The sequence below is a fragment of the Hydractinia symbiolongicarpus genome, chromosome 12 (assembly GCF_029227915.1).
Source record: "Hydractinia symbiolongicarpus strain clone_291-10 chromosome 12, HSymV2.1, whole genome shotgun sequence".
In the NCBI taxonomy this organism is placed as follows: Eukaryota; Metazoa; Cnidaria; class Hydrozoa; order Anthoathecata; family Hydractiniidae; genus Hydractinia; species Hydractinia symbiolongicarpus.
In genome coordinates this window covers 14,764,630-14,787,784 of record NC_079886.1, presented here as the reverse complement: position 1 = coordinate 14,787,784, position 23,155 = coordinate 14,764,630, and the positions used below count along the sequence as shown (strand labels likewise).

At 37.1% G+C, this 23,155-nt stretch overlaps 2 protein-coding genes and 1 long non-coding RNA gene across 4 annotated transcripts; 2 read left to right on the top strand and 1 right to left on the bottom strand.

Annotated features, from left to right (window-relative positions):
* The first annotated feature begins 7,521 nt into the window (after positions 1-7,521).
* LOC130621276 (uncharacterized) lies at positions 7,522-8,181 on the top strand. Its single transcript, XM_057436580.1, has one exon. The coding sequence runs from the start codon at positions 7,522-7,524 to the stop codon at positions 8,179-8,181; it is 660 nt and encodes a 219-aa protein (XP_057292563.1).
* Positions 8,182-8,217: 36 nt separating this feature from the next.
* LOC130621275 (uncharacterized) lies at positions 8,218-9,138 on the top strand. Its single transcript, XM_057436579.1, has 3 exons — positions 8,218-8,416; positions 8,464-8,918; positions 9,040-9,138. The coding sequence occupies exons 1-3, from the start codon at positions 8,218-8,220 to the stop codon at positions 9,136-9,138; spliced, it is 753 nt and encodes a 250-aa protein (XP_057292562.1).
* A 9,852-nt stretch (positions 9,139-18,990) lies between these two features.
* LOC130622436 (uncharacterized) lies at positions 18,991-22,623 on the bottom strand. Of its 2 annotated transcripts, none has more exons than XR_008981072.1 (2): positions 20,969-22,623; positions 18,991-20,883 (listed from the first exon to the last, which is right to left on the bottom strand). It is a non-coding gene; the product is annotated as an uncharacterized LOC130622436 (long non-coding RNA). The 2 variants fall into 2 exon arrangements; XR_008981073.1 differs by having other exon boundaries at positions 21,083-22,623.
* Between the last annotated feature and the right edge of the window lie 532 nt (positions 22,624-23,155).

Here is a 23,155-nt window from a genome sequence, read left to right as displayed (position 1 = left end):
GACTTGCACCAGCCGTCGTAACTCATCCCGGACGCGAGAAAGTTCTTGATATCAAGGAATTTGAACTTCGGTGTTGTGAGGAACATGTAATCGTTGTCTTTCTTAGCCACGTTGATCTTCCCATGCTTCGCCTCGTCGTCATACGCAATTCACTCGACAAAATACCGCCTGATGTCGTACTTTCCACTGTTAAAACCGATCACCGCCCCTTGATTCACCCACTCGTTCCAAGCTTGTTGGGACTGGTTGGAGTGCATGTCAAACTCCTCTGGTTTGAGGTGCAGTCTTTCGACTTCTTCGACGATGAGGGCTGGCATCTCCTCGAGTTGCTGAATGAATTTCCGCATCAATACCTTGGGATACTCGTGCATGATGAACGTTGGATGTTCATTAAGACTATCGTGAATGGCCACACTCACAGGGATATGCTCCGAGATGTATGTTAGATTGTCTGTTTGCCGCTGGTGTAAAGGTGCTAGGAGAGCTTCAAAGTCAAAGACGATAAAGTGGACATATGGCCGAAATTCTTTCTTGAAGAGCCTCTTGATCTTTGTCGGGTTCTCGCACTCCCAAGTGGTAACCAGGTTGTAGCCACGTTTTCGGATGTAGTCTTCCTTGAACTCGGTGAGCTTGTGATTATTCTTATCTACGTCGGACCTTCTTGGTTGACATGTGCATCCATGCCTCTTGCAGCCGTGATATTCGTAGACTGTCTTGGTCTGAGGTTCATAACCGTCTACTTTATAGACCTCCTTATTGCCCTCACGTTTGACGCGCTCTCCTCCGTATCCACAGAGAGCGTGATGTATATGTCTGCCGGTTTGCTCTGACATGGCTTTCAGCCATTGACACGCCGCGTAGCTCAAACCTTCGTCGCCGTAAAAAACCTTTTTGGAATTACTCGGCATGCGCTTGACCTTTTTGCCTTTGCAAATATTCGTCGTCTTGACACCTTCGCACTCGTTTGCTTATGCCTTGTGAGGTTTTCGGATCTGGTGAACATTTGGGTACAGGCTTCGCACTCCCAGCGCTGAGTCAAAACATCCATCTTCTTGATGTAGAAGCAGTGACCATCCATCATGCCGACATCGATCGTGTCTAACCCCTTCTTGTACTGGTTTTGTCCGTAAACGAACCGCCATGGTGCCTTGTCTGAGTTCTTCTTGGTTCAAAGACTCTGATATTGATCTTGAAGTACCTTGCTATACCCTCAAAGTGTACGAGCTTCGTGGCACGTACCTGTTGACGCTTTAGCTTGGAGTCCTCGTAGTACTCGCGTGCGAGGGTGAGAGCTTCCCGCGTCATGTATTTTTCGCGCTGGTTTCGCTCTCCCCGATAGTGCACCGCGAGACATCTCTAGAAGTACAGACTGTCGGTTCTTTCATCGTCTTTGTCAAAGCCGTAGATGCACCTTTTGCCCCACAGCCAGTCTGGTAAAGGTCCACATCCGAGTACGGGCTCCTTCGGGGAGATGGTCTTGACCCGCATGTGCTTAAAAACTATCTTACCCTCGTACGCTCCGGGAGTGTCGATGGTTCTGTCGGGTGGCAAGTAGGCTTTAGTCCAGAACTCCGCATCTTCCAGATCGAGCCGCTTCATCTCGCATTCTTCCATGAAGGCCTCGACTTCCGTCATGCTTGATAGTCAGTTGGAACTCTGGTCTTGTGGTAGGCCGACACGTCGCCACCACCTCGGTAGATGTCACAGCTGAAACTGTAAACTAACTTGACGCGCATGTCTACGTAGGGTGTGATTTTTCGCATGATAGCCTCTGTCAATGGTTGGTTGAGGTTCTTGTTGAACTGCCACGCCTTGATGCGATTTCCGTCTTCCAAAAATTGCGTGTCATTCTCGTCAAATATGTGCTGGATGTCCTCGATTCCCTCCGGGTTCGTGGTCTGCTTCTCCTCCCTCGCGAACATGTGTTTGAAGTCTGCAATTCCCTGATATTATTTGGAGGGGGTGGAGGCGGGGGTTTGACGGTCGAGAGGTGTCAAAGGAGCGGTTTCCTACTTATATTCACTCCCTACTTCTACTGGATGAATACAAATAAACAAGAAGCACAGGGGCTCCATTAACCTAAAAGATTTTAAAATTTGAAGTAGATAGTCTGGGGGCTGACTACGGGTGATTACACCCCATAAGTTACAGAATTTTCAATACCCTAAATCTGCTACTCTAGCAAGTAATAATTGAAATCACTTGGTCAGCTGGGTCACCTATAGGGCTTTTAGGACTTATAGGCCTTTTAAAATGCCCAAATTTGCATTTTACTTACCCCATAATTTATATAGACGAAACTTTTGAATTATGTACATATATGTATAGAGAGTACAAAAATACCGAGGCTCTTACCCAGCTACTCGTCCCAAATTCCCCAAAAATTGCTATTTAGTTCCCCCATAAGTTATACGAATGAAATTCTTCACAATTATTATTTGAGCTATAGAGGTCATAAAACCACAAAAGCTTACTAAAATGACCGAGGCTTTTGTCCAGCTTACTAACCCGATCTTACTTTTTCTGTTTTGTTTTTTTTGCCATTTTGTTACCCCTTCGGTTATACAAATAAAATTTTTCACTGGTTTTCTGGGCTATAAAGCTTATGAAATATACATCTTCACAATACTATGCTATACTATTCAGAATATATCAATATAAATTAATTCAATTAAACATATGATCGTCGAAAATCGTTATAAACAGAACAAATTAGGTAAAATAATCTTTTTATAATGATGTCAGTCGGAAACGTAGAAGACACTTGATATCTGTTAGTGCGATACTTCTGTGAATTGAAATCTGAAAAAGAAAAATGAAATGAAATATTAGACTAACAAACTTTTTATTTCATATTCTTATGGCAGCTAAAAACAATGAATTTCTTTATTTGAAGTTTAATCAATTTAAATAATTTTGTGTGTAATCAAAGTTACCTCTTGCAATATCTAGTCGTCATTGTCTTCTTCGTCATAGGTTGATTCATCTCCACTCGAAGATGATGCGTAACCATCCTCTTCTTCATCCATATCAATATCATTATCCTCATCTATATCTGGATTTTTGAGAACATTAATGAAAACATAGGGAATTAAAGCAAGAATGAAAATTAAGTCTAAAGTCAGCTGCTAAAAATCGAAAATTATTGATATGTCTCATACGTTTTTCAGGCCTTAAGTGTGTTTAAATTCTATTACGTAGAAATCTTATGTTATGAAAGGTTTTATCATAGATGAATAAACCAATACAAAAATAATGTTTATTGTACCTGCAAATGTTTCTTCTACAATATCCAAAACGTTTGGAGTCTCTGCACCTTCAAACCAACACACGCGAAACTGATCATCTTTCATATACCAGCCATTTTCCTCTGGGACTTCAACAGGTTGTACTTTTAATGTTGCATACATCCATCTTTGTGCTATCAAATGGGTTCGCAATCTTTTTTGAAGAACCTTAAAGCATGGTGGTATGATTCCAGAATCCAATCTTTTTGCTGACAAAATCTTCGATGCGTTATATTTTTGTGAAACATTTCAAATCTTGCTTCGTTGACTTTCTTGCAATTCTTTCACCCATAGATGACAAAAACCAATTCTTCTAGTTTCTTTATTGTTTCTTCTTTCAACTCAGTATTGGTTCCTAATTTTGAAAATGCTATCTGTATGTCAAGATTTTTAATGGACCTATTTTTCCCCTCCGAGAAATGATGCCGTGTAATCACAGCCTGTAAAGCCATAATAAGCTGGTAAGGCATTCCACAAAGAATCACCAAGTTTGCTATGGATTTTGTCAACGCTGATATATCGTTTTGTGTTGGTTGACTGAGTTCCAACTTCAAGCCATAATTTTGTATCATCTCTTCAATAATAGCCGTATTCCGTCTGTCTGTTTATGCGCGAGAAAAAAGTCAAGTTACGGAAACACAAAATGCGATAAATAAAGGACGGTCGAACCCGTGGATTTATCCACGGCCTACCGACTATCTTTATTATAATACCCGTACACGTCTGTCTGCCCATCACGCAAAATGGTAACCGCAGTAGCGAGACATACGAAGCGTCTGTCTGTCTGTCTGTCTGTCTGTCTGTATGTCTGTCTGTCTGTCTGTCTGTCTGTCTGTCTGTCTGTCTGTCTGTCTGTCTGTCTGTCTGTCTGTCTGTCTGTCTGTCTGTCTGTCTGTCTGTCTGTCTGTCTGTCTGTCTGTCTGTCTGTCTGTCTGTCTGTCTGTCTGTCTGTCTGTCTGTCTGTCTGTCTGTCTGTCTGTCTGTCTGTCTGTCTGCGAGGGTGAGAGCTTCCCGCGTCATGTATTTTTCGCGCTGGTTTCGCTCTCCCCGATAGTGCACCGCGAGACATCTCTAGAAGTACAGACTGTCCGTTCTTTCATCGTCTTTGTCAAAGCCGTAGATGCACCTTTTGCCCCACAGCCAGTCTGGTAAAGGTCCACATCCGAGTACGGGCTCCTTCGGGGAGATGATCTTGACCCGCATGTGCTTAAAAACTATCTTACCCTCGTACGCTCCGGGAGTGTCGATGGTTCTGTCGGGTGGCAAGTAGGCTTTAGTCCAGAACTCCGCATCTTCCAGATCGAGCCGCTTCATCTCGCATTCTTCCATGAAGGCCTCGACTTCCGTCATGCTTGATAGTCAGTTGGAACTCTGGTCTTGTGGTAGGCCGACACGTCGCCACCACCTCGGTAGATGTCACAGCTGAAACTGTAAACTAACTTGACGCGCATGTCTACGTAGGGTGTGATTTTTCGCATGATAGCCTCTGTCAATGGTTGGTTGAGGTTCTTGTTGAACTGCCACGCCTTGATGCGATTTCCGTCTTCCAAAAATTGCGTGTTATTCTCGTCAAATATGTGCTGGATGTCCTCGATTCCCTCCGGGTTCGTGGTCTGCTTCTCCTCCCTCGCGAACATGTGTTTGAAGTCTGCAATTCCCTGATATTATTTGGAGGGGGTGGAGGCGGGGGTTTGACGGTCGAGAGGTGTCAAAGGAGCGGTTTCCTACTTATATTCACTCCCTACTTCTACTGGATGAATACAAATAAACAAGAAGCACAGGGGCTCCATTAACCTAAAAGATTTTAAAATTTGAAGTAGATAGTCTGGGGGCTGACTACGGGTGATTACACCCCATAAGTTACAGAATTTTCAATACCCTAAATCTGCTACTCTAGCAAGTAATAATTGAAATCACTTGGTCAGCTGGGTCACCTATGGGGCTTTTAGGACTTATAGGCCTTTTAAAATGCCCAAATTTGCATTTTACTTACCCCATAATTTATATAGACGAAACTTTTGAATTATGTACATATATGTATAGAGAGTACAAAAATACCGAGGCTCTTACCCAGCTACTCGTCCCAAATTCCCCAAAAATTGCTATTTAGTTCCCCCATAAGTTATACGAATGAAATTCTTCACAATTATTATTTGAGCTATAGAGGTCATAAAACCACAAAAGCTTACTAAAATGACCGAGGCTTTTGTCCAGCTTACTAACCCGATCTTACTTTTTCTGTTTTGTTTTTTTTGCCATTTTGTTACCCCTTCGGTTATACAAATAAAATTTTTCACTGGTTTTCTGGGCTATAAAGCTTATGAAATATACATCTTCACAATACTATGCTATACTATTCAGAATATATCAATATAAATTAATTCAATTAAACATATGATCGTCGAAAATCGTTATAAACAGAACAAATTAGGTAAAATAATCTTTTTATAATGATGTCAGTCGGAAACGTAGAAGACACTTGATATCTGTTAGTGCGATACTTCTGTGAATTGAAATCTGAAAAAGAAAAATGAAATGAAATATTAGACTAACAAACTTTTTATTTCATATTCTTATGGCAGCTAAAAACAATGAATTTCTTTATTTGAAGTTTAATCAATTTAAATAATTTTGTGTGTAATCAAAGTTACCTCTTGCAATATCTAGTCGTCATTGTCTTCTTCGTCATAGGTTGATTCATCTCCACTCGAAGATGATGCGTAACCATCCTCTTCTTCATCCATATCAATATCATTATCCTCATCTATATCTGGATTTTTGAGAACATTAATGAAAACATAGGGAATTAAAGCAAGAATGAAAATTAAGTCTAAAGTCAGCTGCTAAAAATCGAAAATTATTGATATGTCTCATACGTTTTTCAGGCCTTAAGTGTGTTTAAATTCTATTACGTAGAAATCTTATGTTATGAAAGGTTTTATCATAGATGAATAAACCAATACAAAAATAATGTTTATTGTACCTGCAAATGTTTCTTCTACAATATCCAAAACGTTTGGAGTCTCTGCACCTTCAAACCAACACACGCGAAACTGATCATCTTTCATATACCAGCCATTTTCCTCTGGGACTTCAACAGGTTGTACTTTTAATGTTGCATACATCCATCTTTGTGCTATCAAATGGGTTCGCAATCTTTTTTGAAGAACCTTAAAGCATGGTGGTATGATTCCAGAATCCAATCTTTTTGCTGACAAAATCTTCGATGCGTTATATTTTTGTGAAACATTTCAAATCTTGCTTCGTTGACTTTCTTGCAATTCTTTCACCCATAGATGACAAAAACCAATTCTTCTAGTTTCTTTATTGTTTCTTCTTTCAACTCAGTATTGGTTCCTAATTTTGAAAATGCTATCTGTATGTCAAGATTTTTAATGGACCTATTTTTCCCCTCCGAGAAATGATGCCGTGTAATCACAGCCTGTAAAGCCATAATAAGCTGGTAAGGCATTCCACAAAGAATCACCAAGTTTGCTATGGATTTTGTCAACGCTGATATATCGTTTTGTGTTGGTTGACTGAGTTCCAACTTCAAGCCATAATTTTGTATCATCTCTTCAATAATAGCCGTATTCCGTCTGTCTGTTTATGCGCGAGAAAAAAGTCAAGTTACGGAAACACAAAATGCGATAAATAAAGGACGGTCGAACCCGTGGATTTATCCACGGCCTACCGACTATCTTTATTATAATACCCGTACACGTCTGTCTGCCCATCACGCAAAATGGTAACCGCAGTAGCGAGACATACGAAGCGTCTGTCTGTCTGTCTGTCTGTCTGTCTGTCTGTCTGTCTGTCTGTCTGTCTGTCTGTCTGTCTGTCTGTCTGTCTGTCTGTCTGTCTGTCTGTCTGTCTGTCTGTCTGTCTGTCTGTCTGTCTGTCTGTCTGTCTGTCTGTCTGTCTGTCTGTCTGTCTGTCTGTCTGTCTGTCTGTCTGTCTGTCTGTCTGTCTGTCTGTCTGTCTGTCTGTCTGTCTGTCTGTCTGTCTGTCTGTCTGTCTGTCTGTCTGTCTGTCTGTCTGTCTGTCTGTCTGTCTGTCTGTCTGTCTGTCTGTCTGTCTGTCTGTCTGTCTGTCTGTCTGTCTGTCTGTCTGTCTGTCTGTCTGTCTGTCTGTCTGTCTGTCTGTCTGTCTGTCTGTCTGTCTGTCTGTCTGTCTGTCTGTCTGTCTGTCTGTCTGTCTGTCTGTCTGTCTGCGGACAAACACCATAACATTAATGGCGTCGAAAGGGGCAACAAAGCATTGCTGTTGGGGAAAATGCAATTCTGATTCTAGATATGCAGATCGATTGCCTACAGATGTGTTTTTTATACGTTTTACAAAGCCAGGAAATATTAAGGAAGTAATGACAAACTGGGAGAAGCAGCGAGAAGGTGAAAGAACGGATAAATGTAAACGATGGGTTCATGCTTGTTGTCGAAGAGATTTTTCAAAGTTGTGTCAAGTGAAGAAGGACACTTACATCTGTTCACTCCACTTTGTTGGGGGAAATGGACTTACTGATGACAATCCTGATCCTTTAATTGCAACTTTATCAGAAGAGCAATTAAAACAAAAATCTTCTGGAAAGAGAAAAGTACCTAAGTCTAGAACCCCAATATTGAAAAAGAGGGCCAAGCTGCGATATGATAGCCTTGAAACCAACGAGGACAGAGAGGAAAACTTTGACAATGGTGATATGGAGCAAGTTGATGAGGATGATACAATATTTACGAAAAATAAATACACTCAAACCATTTACGAGAAGACCGTTCTTGGATCAAAAATTGAAAATATTGTGTTGAGAAACAAATTCAAGATAGGGGAAACTTCATTACCATCAATCGTGGCAAATCCTATGTCACCAGATATTATTTTAAAAGATCAGGACAAGTGAAAGTATTTTATTGGTTTGTATCCAGATGAATTCGATATGTTGTTTAACTTCCTTGCTCCTTCAAAGTATGAGTTGACTTACTGGAAACACAGAAATAATATACTTTCATCTCCAGCATTAAAATCAAAATGTTTAAGTATAAGAGATCAACTGTTTGTAACCTTGTTACGCCTGCGTCGAGGTTTTAATTTGTCATCCCTAGCACATATGTATGGTGTGAGTGATTCATACATTAGTAATATTTTTACAACATGGATAATGTTTTTATATCAACTTTTAAAGACTACGAAACAGTAATGTTTCCAGAAAGACAGGTTTCTAAGCAATTTATGCCCAAAGTCTTTAAAAAGTTTAAAAACATCAGAGCTTCAATTGACTGTACAGAGTTTTTTTGTGAAGTTCCTAGAGATTATGGTTGTCAAGGAAATATGTATTCATCATATAAACACCATACAACAATGAAATGTTTAATCGCAGTGAACCTGAATGGTGCAGCTTGTTTCGTATCTGATCTATATGAAGGAAGTGTTGATGATGTCCGTATTTTCAAAACTTGTGGTCTTATGAACCATGTCAACCCTGGTGATAACTTTTTAGTGGATAAGGGTTTTACAGTGCAAGATGTACTCCTGTCCAAGCAAGCTACGATTTTCATTCCACCATTTCTTGGCAAACGTGATTCATTAACGAAAGAAGAAATAATGCTGACCAAAAGGATTGCAAAAGCTCGTATGCACGTAGAAAGATTCAATGAGCGATTAAAGAAGTTTAGATTGATATGTGGGACAATACCTTTAGTGCTATCCCCAATGGCATCACAGCTTGTATATGTTAGTTGCTGTCTTGTTAATTTTCAAGACTGTTTATGTAAATAATATTCTGTACTCAAAACCTACTTTATTTGTCTTCCTTATATGTCCCTTTGCTAAATACATGCGAAAATTAGTACGCTTCTGAACTCGAACTATTTTCGAAGATGGTAAAGAATAGATTCATTTTTGCGGGAATAAACTTTCGTGAATGGCCCCCTTCGAGATATTTCGCGGGTAAAAAGTTTCGCTAATGGAGGAAAAAGTGGTTCAGAGAAGGACAACAATCTTTGACACTTATTTGAAAAACACGGTTCGCAACGCGAGAGAGACATTGAAACGAGGCTCAAATCAATCAAATGTTGATGTTATTGATGTACGGATCAGGATCACTCGTTAGCTTATTATAAATTTACATGAGGTATCCTGTTAATTTTTATGCCGTCTTGATTTGATTGGTTAATAATGTAAACATCCGTCTCACGTGAGGTAAAGGGTTTGGGAGCAGAACAAAAAGTTCAATGAATGTTTGTCATCTTTATGATACACTAATATTTAAGATTTACACAAAAACTACTGAATACAAACATAGGATCCTAAACAACAGGAGAAGCACACTTCCTTAGAAATCACTACCAACTATTCAATTTTGTATAAATAAATAAAAACACTATGCCATATTTACTGATGGTAAAAGATTACGTGGCACACGCATCAAAAAATATTCAGGCACAAGGACACATTTCCAAAATTTATAGCAATGTCTTATTATTTCACCTTGAACTTGCTCATCTTGAAAAATGCGCTCAACATGTGGAGGACCAACACCTGAATGTAACACAAAGTCACAATAATTTGGTTCTGTTACAAGCAACTGTAGTTGTATCTGATAGTAGTATGCATGTGATTTCCGTAAAAAAAACTGTTCATTCACTACTTGAAAACACTGTCGAACTATAGTTTTAATTGTTTTTCTATTTTCTAGAAGTTCTTGAACACTTCTAGTTTTTAGTATTTTCTAACATTTAACCTCTAAAATTCCAACTAGCTGGTTTTCAGCAATAATCAACCCATCTGGTGATGCAGCTAAATATGGGTATGCTTTATTAATCCATAGCCCACTTTTTGTCACGGTTACCTTCATGAATTCTTCATATTTCTTGACAGCATAAGGTTTTTCATTTATTCCATACAGCATGTCAATTGTTGTAAAATGTTGCTTATGCCAGAATTTATTCCATAGCCAGTTATAAAACACTGTACGATTGTTTACATCGTAAACTCTCTTTCCAAGGTCAGTTACAGTTTTGCATATTGAAGCTGTAATTCTACACCATCTTGATTGATGCCAAAGTTCTGAATCACTCTGGAGTTCTGTCCCAGTAATTGAACCAGCATTCTTGTCATCTGGAATAATTAATTTAACTGACTCAATGAGTTCATTTTCAAACTGTTCAGTTAGACTCACATAATAATCTGCATCATCATTATCAATTGCAAAGTCTACATAATGAATCTGCAACAAAGTTTCCCACATCGAAAGTTGTTTTTTTGGCGCATTATAAACTTGCAAATCAGATACAAAATTATTTGCATCGTCAATAGATATTATTTGTCTGTATCTTTGTGGTCGAGGATCCCAGTTATACTTTTCGCAAGCTTTTATTCTTTTGCTTGAATCATATGAAGCAACATGTAGGGGGGTAGGGTTTTTAATACGTTTCTTGCCTTTGTTCCATTGGCATTCCATTGATGTAGATGGTGTAACAATATCATGTCCATTTTTTGAAACGTAGTCACTTAAGTGCATCAAAACTGCAGCAACATGTGCGCATATTCCAAGCCCATTTGCCTTGCAGTTGCATGTAGAAGATCTAATATAACCACTTGCTTTGCTAAGTGACACAAACACTTAAAGAGGTAAATCAGATTTCATTGAGTGATGCACATGTGCTCTAACAAAATAGTGGGAATCATCATCAACATTTTGAAGATTTTCAATGAAATTACTTTCCAGAAGATTTCTCCCCTTTCGAAGTGGCTTTGCTGTCACAGTATCTTCTGCAAAATCATCATTGTCACCCTCAGTCTCTAAAAGATGATCTACTGATTCAACTAGGTAGTGATAGACATGACCATAGTTAAACATGGTTGGAATATTTAGAGAGGGGAACTCTTTCCAGCCTTGAACAGGAAAAGCATCATCTTTGAAATTTATATTTTGATGTTCTGCAACTTTTCCACACTTTTTTAAGTTGTACCATTTCCCACCATCGATTTTTGGATCAACTTTGAAATCCAAGAGTGTGGACCCTCTGACTCTTTCTTGCAATTCTGCTTTTTTTCCACATTTTTTTTGCCCATGACATTCCAGCCAACGCTTTAACTCCACCACCGTACATTCACAAACACCTTTTAAAAGTTTTGCGCCAGGAACATCATCTTCTATTAGAATAAGTTCTTGTAGAGGTAAAGCAGCATCCATCTTTCCCCCCGCCAAGCAAACTAATTATTAAATGTTTGTCCGCACTTTAATCCCACAATGCCCGGTAAAAATAAATTGTGACGTCGGCCGGCTGTAGCGCTATTGCAGCGTCATCAACGAGCTTTTTTACGCAAATTTATTTTTTAGAAAAACTGCCATCAGGTGGATTCGAACTCAAGAACGCCTTGAGTAAATATATTTAAGTCGGGATACAGACTGTGTTTAAAATCGCGCACGCGCGGTAGTTCACGTTTCGCTGGTTCATAAGGTTTAGTAAAAAACGCCTTTTTTGGTTTCTTGTGCCTACCAGGTTCATCAACACAAAACTTTTTAACAAAAAGTAATAGATCTATTACAAAAACAAAGCATCTTTGGGCTCTATAAATTAAAGTGACCCCCCCCTCTACGACTCAAAGATTACCTATTACACTCAATATAGCTAATATCATTTACTTATGAATACCTGGTTGTTGTAGATGCAAGATAATTATGTTTTTCGTAGCCCTGCCCAGGATTTGAAGCTGGATCTCTCATTTGCATGAGTGTCATAGCCATTAGACCAGCAGGGCATAAATATAAATATATAAGAAACTTTACAGGTGAATATTTTATACACTTAGGAATTTACAGCACCCAGTTAATTACCTTTTGAGAAATGCTGGTTAAGGCTCAAGTAACTGTGTTAGCTGGCATAAAACGCTAAGTGGTACAATTAATACAAATTGTAAACTTTACCACACATTTAGGTGGAGCGCCTTAGTACAGGTATGTAATTATATAGGGTGTAATTATATTATTCAGGAAATATTTGTCCTTCAACTTTAGCTAGAATAAAAAGACAATTTACATATTGTGCCATGTCGTAGCGAAAACAGTCAGCAAACTTTTTTTATATTTCACAAAATGTTCCTGGTGAAACTTAAAATATATATGTACTTTAATCTGCGGTGAGCCATTAGTATAGGTAAACAAACCCTTTGAAAAGAAAAGTTAGCACAAATTCTGTTAAATAGAAACACAGGTAATAGCTTGTCGTTAACACTGGGGCCGAGTGATTAGTACAGGTATACTGTGTTGCACATCTACGTTTCCGCATAATTCCCATTTCCAAAAAACTATCCTAACTTCGGTTCAAATAAACAGACAGTAAACAGCCTGTTGTTATCCTACACAGCTAAAACAAACACTTAGCAATTTTATTTTGCGGACAGTTTACAAATATACATTTAAAAATAAAAACACAGTTTATAACTTGTTTTTACACTCTTAAAGCAAAAAGAATCCTGCAATATTTTAGGGAAAAAGTTTATGATGCAAAAGATAAAAAATTAATCATCACGTGAAATTAAAGGGGACATATTCGTGTCCCCTTTGATTTTCGGGCATATTTTGAACAAATTAAGGACTATTTTGAACTGTTTATATATGACTAAAATATTCTCCATCTAGCATGCTTTAGAGTCCTGCAGTTAGTTTATTGATATATTTTATTCTAACGGAATCATTGACCTTCAAGAATTTCGAGTATATATTTGTTGAGCGTGGTAAATGAAGTTTAAGGTGACATTTGATTTTTTTCAATGAGTGGAAAATTTCAATGAATTTTGAAAATGTCTTATATATTCTATGAAGCCCTCATGTAAGTTCAGTGTTTCATGTGACATCGATATACCTGCTTTAACTTGGTATTCATTTAAATTAATTTACATTTTATATATTAATTTTCAAGGTGATAAAGCTAGAATTCCTTCATTATTTGACTTGGACTATGTCATTTACTGATATATCGTTATAATATATCGTTATAAATAATAAAAACAGGATCTGACATTGAGATCATTTTTTAAAATTTTTGTCCCCTTTTTATGCATATCTTATAAATCGTGTCCCTTAATTGTGAAAAGCATTCATATAACGCAAATATATCCATAAATTAAAATGCCACAAAATTGATTATTTATAGTGCCATTAAGGTAAAAAATAACTTCACACATACAAAAAGAGCCCTACAGAAGTGTTATAAACGCAACTGCACATGTTAAACATCAAATCAAATGTGCTTATATGTAATTAAGCCAGTCAACGGACCAAGAATTGCGCCATATATGAATCAGTGAACAACTATGACAAAAATGCTGAAAACAACAACTGGATGTATGGTCATAATGTAGGTGTTTTAAAAACTGTAGACGAAGATTGTAGGTAGTTAACTAGTTACGTGAAATTCTCCTATTCATAGATTTCAAATACTGGTAAAAGATGTTGGTAACGACTTAGCGTGAATTTCTCATATTCATAGATTTCAAATACTGGAAAAAGATGTTGGTAACGACTTAGCGTCAAATCCTGACTTTAAAAACACATTCGTGAAGCCATAAAGGACACAGGTCGCAAAGAAAAAAATGCGTCGTGACTATGTGCAGTCACATTCGAGGTTGGGATTTCTGGTAAATGTCGGCGCATGTGAAACAAAATTTAAATAGTTTTCTTTACACTAGCCGCATATAATTTTTTTTAAATAGATGTTTTAGAAACTCTAAACATAAAGAATATGCAGATTATTGCACGGGATTGCCCATGGTGTTTGTAGCTAGCGATGTTGATTTCAAAGTGCGAACAAAAATGACTGTTTTTACTGAAACCACCTGTCATTTGTCAACGTTGTTATGGGTCGTTCACTATTTACACAATAGTATATGGTCAGCTACTAACATAACCACGGACCTTAGTGTACATAAACACCCCAGTAAATAGAGAGACTTCGTCTTATGAAGAGGTACATTTAGCTAGTTGATACTTGTTGTTATCTGTGTCTTTTAATTCTTTAAATATCTAGCAACATATTTATAAGTCTTATTTATTTATAAGTCAAAAAATAAATTGTGTGCCCCATTTCTGTTCAATAGAAAAAAAGGTGCAGCCCTATTCATAATAGAGTTGCACAGAGATAATAACCAGCAACGTTTTATAAGTCAAAAAATAAATTGTGTGCCCCATATCTGTTAAATAGAAGAAAGATGCCGCCCTATTCATAACAGAGTTGCACAGAGATAATAACCAACAACGTTTTATAAGTCAAAAAAAAAATTGTGTGCCCCATTTCTGTTAAATAGGAAAAAAAGATGCAGTCCTGTTCATAACAGAGTTGCACACAGATAATAACCAGTAAAGTCAAAAAATAAATTGTGTGCACCATTTGTGCAAAATAGAAAAATTGAATCAACCTTATTCATAGCGCAGTTGCACAAATCAAAATAGCCTGCAATGTTTTAGGTCAAAGTATAAACTGTGTGCCACATTTCTGTAAAAATAGAAAAATCAATGCAGTCTTATTTAACGCAGTGGAACAAATCAAAATAACCGGATGTTTCAAGTCAAAAAATAGAATGTATGCTCCATTTATGCAAAATAGAAAAATGGTGCATTTTTTTTTCCTATTTATATAATATTTACTTATCTTACTTACTTAGTTATTACTTATTTTATTTTTATACTTTTATTTTTATATTTTTTATTTCATTCTATTTATATAATTTTAGATATTTTAGCATCATCAACGAAGTCAATGCATCATCTAGAGACTCTTGAAGCTTTGATTATTAACGATATACGTCCTAAGTTAAACACTAAGAATGAATACAAAAGCCATACTTTAGTAATAAAATCTTAATTATTTTGATTTATACGGATAGTGTGTGGTGGGAAACTTGTCAATTGTTTAATTTTCTTTTCTCTTGTACATTTGAATTTTTACTCGGTTGTTGATAAATTTTTTTTATTGTAGAAAGGAGTGATACGCAATTTATATTTTTTTATATAACGGATTTTAATCTTGTTTTTATATATTTTAAACCTGAAGATGATTTTAGAAGATCGAAATATATTGTCAATACAAAATTAAATTGCTCAATGTTGGTTCTATACTCGTATAATTCTTATTGTAAACCCAGGTGCGCATTGAAATTAAGATGTAATGTTTTAACACAAAAAAGAATGTGTGCCCCATTTCTGAAAAAATAGAAATATTGATACAGCCTTTATTCATAACGCATCTACACAAGTATCACTCTTATACCATTAGTATTTTTTTCAAGATCAGGTTAAATTTAAAATATTTTTAAGTGATTAACCATTTAAATATGGCAGGGGGAAATTGACGCAAGTGGAGAAAAATAAAATATTTAAGTTATATTACGTTTTTTACAATATACCGATTTTTTGTTTGTTTAATACTAAGGCTGTCCTTACATATTCGTTTGCTGTTTTCCGACTCGTAATTTTATTGCAGCTTTGAGGCATGCATAATGTAAACGTTGCACCGGCTGACATTAAAATATCAAAATAAACTTATATTTAGCTGGATGTTTTCATTATGTGTTAAAAAATTAACTCCAATTAGAGCACATGCTTATCGCAAATTAGCACCAGATGGATGGCAAATATTTCTAGACCAATGAGAAAGCAATAAACTGGGGCGAGGGGTAAGCTAGAGCTTAATATATTTAGTTATGGACTGATTCTATCACCAGAAGATGTTGTCAGTTAAATTGTTACTTTATCTTTTATGAAACTTTAACTTGTTTTTAAAATAGACTAATGTTTTTGCAGCTGACCGCTACACAACAGTCACACCAAACATTGGCACCACCTTTACTAAGTTGAAGCACGTGAGCATAAATACAATCAATTAATACCGATCATTATAAACAAATATGGCAGCTGCCTAAAGTGTGTTATTGCAGGGTGCTCTGTTGTTTTTGTTATTCATTTGTTGAAAGATTTGCTTGCAACAATTTTATTTATACTTCTAACTTTAGAGAAAATTAATTTGAGTAAGCACAGTTTAACTCTTTGGGTCGTGAATCAGTGAAATACTGGAAATATAAACAGAATGTTGAATAATATTGCATCAAACTTTTTGTAGTCTGCAAAAAAATGTGTAGGTTTTTCAGGTAAACGAATAAGTTTTTAAGGAAAACCTAATCTATATAATTAGTCGGTAGCCTGTGAATACATCCACGGGTTCGTCGTTGTTTATTAATGCATTTTGTGTGTCTCGCTACTGCTGTTACCATTTTGCGTGACAGACAGACAGTATATGTCTGTCTGTCTGAGGTGAATATATATTCTGGAAGGTTTTTCAGAAAGCAATGCAATATTAATATCTTTTTTAACAGCTATGTTTAGTCCTTTCTGGAGCTTTCTAACAATAACCCGCAGGAGAACGGTTTCAAGACTCTCAAAAACGATATCTGCACACGAGATTGAATATTTCTGCTAGCCTGCAAACCATGCCATGTGATAAAGTGAGAGTACAGAGTATCTGTACCACTGGCTGTGCAGCGTCCAGGTTCTGTGCTGTCACATGCTATTTGTTGCGAAGTGCTATTCGGTCTTCTGAACAAGAGAAACATCCTGACTCATGCTTATAAGTTTCGGCAATTGCTTTTGGTAGCTCAATGTTTGATTGCAATCGATTTGGAGAATACGGATGGTTGTTTACGACAGATTAAAGCCTTTTTAGAGTCCCGTTTTTCATATTTAAAGCTGATCACGCTGGACAACCATCACAGCTCGCATTTTTCGTGCCTTGTTGCATCAGACGAAACACTTTTTGTAAAGGAAATTGCAACAAACAAAGTAGTTAAAGACATGCAACGTCTTTTTCAAAATGATATTTCATATCAACTTTCTGAAAATATATGAAACCATGTTTTGAAATTTATTTGTTCTGAAGCGTCCTTTATACGTTCTTACTGTTGTGCAACAGTCAATGATGAAACCTTCGATAAAAGCATCGCCACTATCATCAAATGTCGACAATATCGAAGTAATATGGAGAGAATGTCATTAGCAGCGTCAAGGAAGGAAGCCCTGGCCAAGTTCTTACCCAGTATTTTTTTGAACTGTTTGGCAATTGGGTTAAGAGTCACACTGACTGACTATATACAGAACTAGCCTGTATCTATCCCTGCTACCTCTGAATCACTCTTTACGACCTTTGATTTTATCAACATCTTTCTTTTACAGTTGTTAGCGTTTCGATATATTGCATCAAGTTCAGATAGATCTGTTACAGATTTGGTCCTAGAAATGGAAACGTTAGAGAATGTAAGCAATCAATCTGACACTGATAGTGACATTTATTAAAATATAGTCATATATTATCCTGTTTGTATTTGTTAAAACATCTCGTTTCTTAGGTAATATTTTTTATATTTTCAGCTATACAATTTATTTTACTTTAATAGATGTGCAGCCGTACTTTCATTTTGATCAATGGTAGCCGTACCTAATCTGATTTCGTTTTTATGGAACAATTTTAGCATTTGAAGATGTTTCTTTATACGATAGGACGCAGCCGTACCTTAATATTTTTCAGCCGTACCTTATTTTAGCTAGCCGTACCTAACCTAACTTCGTTTTTATGGAACATTTTTAGCATTTGAAGATGTCTCTTATATGATAGGACCTAGCCGTACCCTAATATTTTCCAGCCGTACCTTATTTTAGCTAGCCGTACCTAACCTAACTTCGTTTTTATGGAACATTTGTAGCATTTGAAGATGTTTCTTATACGATAGGACCTAGCCGTACCTTAATATTTTCCAGCCGTACCTTATTATAGCTAGCCGTACCTAACCTAACTTCGTTTTTATGGAACATTTATAGCATTTGAAGATGTTTCTTATACCATAGGACCTAGCCGTACCTTAATATTTTCCAGCCGTACCTTATTTTAGCTAGCCGTACTTATCTTAATTTCGTTTTTATGGAACATTTGTAGCATTTGAAGATGTTTCTTATACGATAGGACATATTTTAGCCTTTAAAGTTGTTTCTTTTATGATAGGACCCAACCGTAAAATATATGTGGTCTTATAATTTTCATATTTTTCCTCTCATTTCCTAACCTATCCCCTTTATTTTACTTTACTTGATAAGTCGCATTGAAGTTCACCGCTCGTACTAACCACCTTTTTATTGCCAGCCGTACTTAAATTGTTGATTTGGGAATCACCTTCCTGCACTCTCCCCCGTTTGGTTTCTATAAGAGCAAGCGGGTTCATTGGGGATTGAGAGACAGAAATTCAGTGACACAACAAATTTATTGCGGCTGCAATGACTTCGAACATGGCGGACGTTTTTCCGCTAACGGTTAATTGGAAATGTGAAACAAAGCAGTAAATGTGAAGTTTTTGTTCTTGACTAAACGTATTAAGCAGATTAACTTTGCCGCAAAATTACTGGTACTTGTTATGGCCACTTTAAATCGACCGCTAGTGAATAACGAATCGAATCGAAATTCAAACGCAAATGGCAGTTCCGCGCAACCAATTCAATTGGCGACATCTTCTACATCATTCAGATGCAACTCCTGTAATACGAGAACTTTTACCACATATAAAGGTTTGAATATTTATCTTAGAACATGTTTACGAAAAACAAATGAAGCGACAATTACAAACTCTTCAAGCCAACCAGCTGCCGAACGAATTATTCCAACAACTGTAGTAAATGAGAATTTTTATTGGAAGAGCATTCCGGAATCAAAATTTACACATGATTTAGACTATACATATGAAAGAATAGTTTACTGGAAAACAAATTTGTTTTTACTACCTTCTGGTGCGGCTGGAAAATCGTTTATTCGAGAATGACACGTCTTATAAATCTTTGGATCGACGATTCGTCGATGAAACCTATTTCGTTAAAAGCACTTCATGTAATGCCTTCACTTTTGTTACAAAAACCCAGCAAGAAGTCGAAATCAAAAGACCATACACAAGCTTTAGAACGGCGCTTGACACTATGGGAGAATGGCGAATTATTAGAACTTTTTGATGAAGCTGTCGCTATTCAAGAAAGACTTCAACCACCAAATCCGAAAAGTGATATTTCATCTATTTCGAAAAAATTTCGATTGTTCATGCAGAAGGGAAATATCAACAGTGCTTTGCGATTATTAACTGACAACATGACGCAAGGTATCCTTCTATCCCATTATTATTATTGGAACAAAAACATCCAGATCAGGGGAATCTTAGCGAAGATACGTTAATAGATCAACCGTCACAGCGAATCCATGATATTGTTTTTGATATCATTGATGAAGACACGGTATTGAAAGCTGCCACGTATACCAAAGGTGGTTCTGGTCCGTCAGGTTTGCATGCTGACGGATGGAGACGTATACTTTGCTCGTCCACATTTGGTACAACCAATACTGATCTACGTAAAGCCATAGCCGAGATAACGAAGAAGCTGTGTATTGAATCTATTCCAGAATCTGATAGATCTCCGCTTGAAGCTTTTGTTGCTTGCCGCTTAATACCGTTAAACAAAAATCCTGGTTTACGACCAATTGGTGTTGGTGAGGTGCTTCGTAGAATAGTTGGGAAGATTGTGATGAACATATCTAAAAATAACGTAATTAAAGCAGCAGGTTCGTTACAAGTTTGTGCTGGTCAAAATGCTGGTGTTGAAGCAGCCGTCCATGCGATGCATGACATTTTCGACAACGATGATACTGAGGCTGTTCTTCTAATCGATGCTGAGAATGCCTTTAACTCAATTAATAGAAGGGTAATGCTGCGTAACATTTCCAAGTTATGCCCAATGATTGCTACGTTCATCAACAACTGTTATGCTGTACCTGCACGTTTATTCGTGATAGGCGGAAAGGAGATTCTTTCGAGGGAAGGCACCACGCAGGGCGATCCGACGTCGATGGCTTCGTATGCTATTGGAATCATACCATTGTTGAAAGCACTTTTCAACAATACACGTTCCAATGACCACACCCTTAAAGAGGTTGCATACGCTGATGATTTTACTGTTGCTGGAAAACTTTACGAAATTAAAGAATTTTGGTCGAAAATCGTTGACATCGGTCCGAAATACGGCTACTTCCCGAAAGGGACTAAATCCCATCTAATTGTGAAACAAGAGTATCTACTTAGTGCTGAGCAAATCTTGCAGAATCAAATATTTTGGTAACATCGACTGGTCAACGTCATCTTGGTGCAGTCATTGGTAGTCAGTCTTACAAGATTGAATATGTTAATAGCAAAGTTGCAAGTTTAGTTGAACAACTAAAACTTCTATCAAAGATTGCTGAACTAGAACCTCAATCATCTTATTGTGCGTTTGTAACCGGTTTTAAAGCTAAATTGACATTTCTTCTCCAGACCGTTCCTGACATAAAAAAATTACTCCAACCGATAGAGACAGTCGTCAGAAACGAATTCATACCTGCGATAACTGGTGGTCATCTATGCTCCGAAAACGAAAGGCTTTTGCTATCACTTCCCACATGACTTGGTGGATTGAATCTCACTATTTTTCCTGACGACGCACAAGTACAATTTAACAATTCGAGAATGATCACAAAATGTCTTGTCGACTCTATCAAAAAGTAAGACATTGACGGTATCTACGATGTTGGAAAAACAAAAACAGCTAAAGCACAAGTTAGAACTTTAAAGCTTACCTCCCGAGAAAAATCAAGTTGACCTAAATCGATTCATAACATCTTCAGAAAAAACAATTTAACGTTTGTTTTATTAAAATCACTACAGTATTCAAGAAACCAGACAATGTTTACCTCATGTTTTTAAGCCTTCACCTCACTTGTTCGCCATTTTGCAAGTGAACATTTAAGAGTATAATTATGCGCCTGACGTCACTAGTTAGAAGCTCACATTCGGACCCCCGGGATGAGAGGCGAAACTTTGCGTATGTGATGTGATGTGATTTGTAAAAAAAAGTTCCACACGTTGATGAATAAGGATGGCTTCTTGCCCACTTACCTAGTTGTCTTAACCACCAAAAGAAACAAGGTGTATTTTTTTTCAACTTTCCCAAAGATCCAAAACAACGAACTATATGGATCAAACTGATCAAGAGAGAGGATACACTTTCAAATAATTTTAAGATCTGCGAAGCTCATTTTACTTCCGAGTTCTTTGACTTTAGAACTGAGTTTGAAAGAAAAAAACAAAAAGAAGAAGGTTAGAAGATTTTTTCATTTTTATCGTCATTCATCGAACTCATGCGCTATTATCTAATTCGAATACGTTCACATATCAAAACTCACTGATCAAATTAAATATATTCGCGGATTCTAACTCGCAATAGCAACGACACTCCGCTTCGCTCGTCATTATCTTACACTTTTCACACTTGCACCACGTCCTTACAGCAACAGCAACACGTGAAGCGACTTCTTCTTGAATAGTATCCTCATCACAGCTCTCCCAACTGAAATCCGAGTCAGTGCTTGGTCTAGTATTTCGCCTGCTCAAATTGAAATTCTACAACATTTTCCCTGTCGCTCTTTTTTTCTTTTTTTGCGTCACAGCTTCTCGGTATTGCAATTGAATGATGATTTCTCAACCGAAGTTAGTATTCATTTTCAAAGTTTCCTGATATTTTCACGGGGGTAAACATACTCATTACCAATGAATTTCACTATTAAAGTTTGAGTAAAAATTTCAATGCGGAAGATGATTTACGATCTTCTAACAGGTGAAGTCAGAGCACTCAAGGTGAAGAAATTTATAAAACAACATTGCGGATGTTTTACCTCGTGTCGGAGGTGAATTTTTGAATCTTTGAATAGGCATTATTAACTTATAAGTGCGAATTAAGGAAAATAAACTTTATATTCGTAAATCACGTATGAATATGAGACAATTTAGGGCAACTTAATTTTTCTCGGGAGGTAAGCTTTAAAATTGGATATCCAGAAAGAGAATCTGGCCCTATGCAGAAATAACATGACGGTAAAGCAAGTTAAGGTGAACGATATCAACCAACAAAAAGGAGTCTCCAATTGACTCAATGTATTGCCAATAACTGAGCAAGGTTTTTATCTCAACAAGCAAGAGTTTTGGGATGCTATGCGTCTACGCTACAATTGGAGCATTCCCAACTTACCCAGCAGTTGCGTTTGTGGAGCTCGATTTGAGGTTGAACACAGCATGAAGTGTAAGATGGGTGGCTTTGTTACGAGACGTCACAACGACATTCGTGACCTCACATCAAAGTTACTCAAGGATGTTTGTCATGACGTACAGTTAGAACCGAATTTGCTACCGCTGACTTGAGAACGTTTCGATTTAAAGAGTGTAAAAACCGGTGATGATTGTAGACCGGACATTCGCGCTCGTGATTTTTGAATAAACGGCCAACAGGCATTTTTTGACGTAAGGGTTTTTGACCCCACTGCCTCGAGGTACAACAACCAAACAGCAATCTTTCATTTCAAACGAGAACGAGAAGAAAAGAAATTACAATCGTAGAATTTTGAGTGTTGATAATGACAGTTTCACGCCGCTTATATTTTCAATTCACGGAAGCATGGGTCGCGTATGCATCACTTTTTACAGTCGGCTTTCGGAAATGATAGCGGATAAGAAGAACATACCCATTTCAACTGCAGTCACACATATACGCACAAAACTTTGTTTTGCTCTGTCGAGATCTGGTTAATATGTTTAAGAGGTTCGAGAAGTTTATATAAAAAGTTCGATGTAGGAGATATATTGTGGTTGATCATGAAATTTCAAAGTTGAACTGTTAAATCGTTAGCTAGGAATATATTGTGTTATGTCGTAAATTAGTACCTCGTAGTGATATAATGTTCTAGTTATTGTTGTAAAATTGAATTGAAAAA